The sequence below is a fragment of the Elephantulus edwardii genome, unplaced genomic scaffold (genome assembly GCF_000299155.1).
Source record: "Elephantulus edwardii isolate Elephantulus edwardi_28Jun2011 unplaced genomic scaffold, EleEdw1.0 scaffold00266, whole genome shotgun sequence".
Classification (NCBI taxonomy): Eukaryota; Metazoa; Chordata; class Mammalia; order Macroscelidea; family Macroscelididae; genus Elephantulus; species Elephantulus edwardii.
Window position 1 is genome coordinate 282,696 of NW_006400016.1, and position 2,174 is coordinate 284,869.

Here is a 2,174-nt window from a genome sequence, read left to right on the forward strand (position 1 = left end):
CCCATTTCTCCTTGGGAATCCTTGAATTTCTGTTGTTGAGCCTCGATCTTCACTGAGGGCCAGTCATCAACTGTTTAAGTGTTCAATTATCAATAAGCCGAAGTCTGTGGAAGGCCATAATGGCCCTGCTTTAAGTGGTTCGCTGCTCCTGCAGCTCACCATGCTGTCTCTGCCTCTGCCACCATCTTGAATCTCCCTAAACTATGTTCTTATCCTTCCTTTATTAATTAGGCATTCAGCCCTAGCTTGCTTGCTTGCTTTCTCACCTCCTTCCCACAGTGTTTTCTCCATTTCCTGTTCTCCTGTCTTAAAGACATTTTGCTTAATAGATCAAGTGGTCAAAACCTAAGCCTATTCATCAGTCTTAACAATGTTAAAACTGAGACAGTCATTCAGAAATTATGTATCTCCTGCAATAAGAAGTACATAACTCCTCTATTAGAGAAGGTGAGAATGGCACAGGATAGGATATGTTTCAGATCGACTAGAAGTCACTGTGAGTCACAGTTGGTTCCATGGCACATAACAACAGCATGACCTAACTACCACTTCAAAGAAAGTATTAAATTGGAGCAGCATGCTAAACTACATACTGAAGATAAGGCCAGTCAAAATTCTGCTGAAACAGCCGTTTCTTTAGTAAATTAGTGGCAGTAAAATTTTAAAAGGAATTGAGGGGTTATTAGAGATTTAAGAGACTTTAGGAGTCCTCTAGTTTCATGCAGTGTGGAGCTTATTGAATCCTGATATAAAGAAACTAGCTGTTTATTTGCTTTAGGGGAACCTGGAGCAATTAGAACTTGGTTTGGATTCTAGGAAATATTGTTAATTGCACTATTGTATTGAAATACAATAATGATGTTCTGATTGTACCTTTAAAAATTAGTCTAATAAGAAATTCTATAGTATTTGCTTTCTGGTATTTGCTTCAAGCACTAGGGGGAATATAAGGGAAAAGATAAAACAAGAAGCTCAAAATCTTAATTGTTGAAGTAGGGCAATGGGTTTATATGGGTCATTATATTGTTTTCTATACTTTTGTGGGTTTTTGGTTTTGAAAGGGGTTTTGTTATTATGACTTTTACATATTTTGACATTTTGCCTAATAAAAAAATCTGGTTTTTTGTTTTCCTTTCAGTGCTTTAATTTACTAATAATGCCTTGGTTTATTGTTTTAGGGATTGGTAACATTCAGGGATGTGACCATTGAGTTTTCCCAGGAAGAATGGAAGTACCTGGAGCCTGCCCAGAAGGACTTGTATAGGGATGTGACTTTGGAAAACTTCAGTAACTTAGTTTCACTCGGTAAGCATATTGTATCAGATAGGATCATACAGGATACAAGACACCCAGAGACAGCCACAGGGAGAGGCTGTTACCACCTCTGGTCGGAAGGGTGGGAGGGAGGAAACAGTGCCAAAGATGTGTGTAATCTAGAGCCAAGGGAAAAGTCCAGCAGACAGCAGTTATAATTACTGCCATAATTCCGGGGTCAAAGAAGGGAGGGAGAAAGTTAAAAAAAAAAAAATCACATGAACGCTCTCTTTTCTTCCCTGCTGACTTTCTGCTAGTGCTTTCCATGTGCCAATCCCAACAGGGTATCATAGGACAAAGGTAATACAGTTCTTTCAGGTTCCCAGAACATATGAGGACCAGCAAGACTAAGGGAAGAAGAGATAAATGGAGAATAACTACTATAATTAAATATCTCTCCCAAATACAGATTTCTCCCAAATAACTTAAGACCAGCTACTTGATTTTCTATTTTCTTCATTGTGAATTTCTAGGGTAAATACCAATTTTTTGGACTGAATTTCTGCTCTCTTTCCCCCAAAAAAATGGTTTTATATTTTGTGGAATTGAAAATGGACCGTTCCATTGGACATCTCTATCTTCTCATCCTTTGGACAGCCTTCACATGTTGCTTCTTTTTATTTAATTTTATTTTTTTGTGTGTGTATACCATCAAATTGGATCTGAGTGGTACCTATGTTGCTTCTTTTAATTCCTTGACAACTGAGGGATTGAATTTTCATTTGGGGCTAGGATGACAATGCCTTATTTCTTTTTCTATAAATAGGAATTTCCATTTCTAAGCCTGATGTCATCTCATTATTGGAGCAAGGGAAAGAGCCCTGGATGATTGCAAAAGATATGACAGAAGCTTGGTGTCC

At 37.9% G+C, this 2,174-nt stretch overlaps 1 protein-coding gene across 1 annotated transcript in view; it reads left to right on the plus strand.

The window, feature by feature from the left end:
* Positions 1-2,174, plus strand: part of ZNF565 (zinc finger protein 565) — a 15,995-nt gene that overhangs the window by 10,073 nt on the left and 3,748 nt on the right. Inside the window, exon 2 of the mRNA XM_006899705.1 lies at positions 1,179-1,305. Coding sequence (XP_006899767.1) covers positions 1,179-1,305 — 127 coding nt within the window. The remainder of the gene's footprint in view (positions 1-1,178; positions 1,306-2,174) is intronic.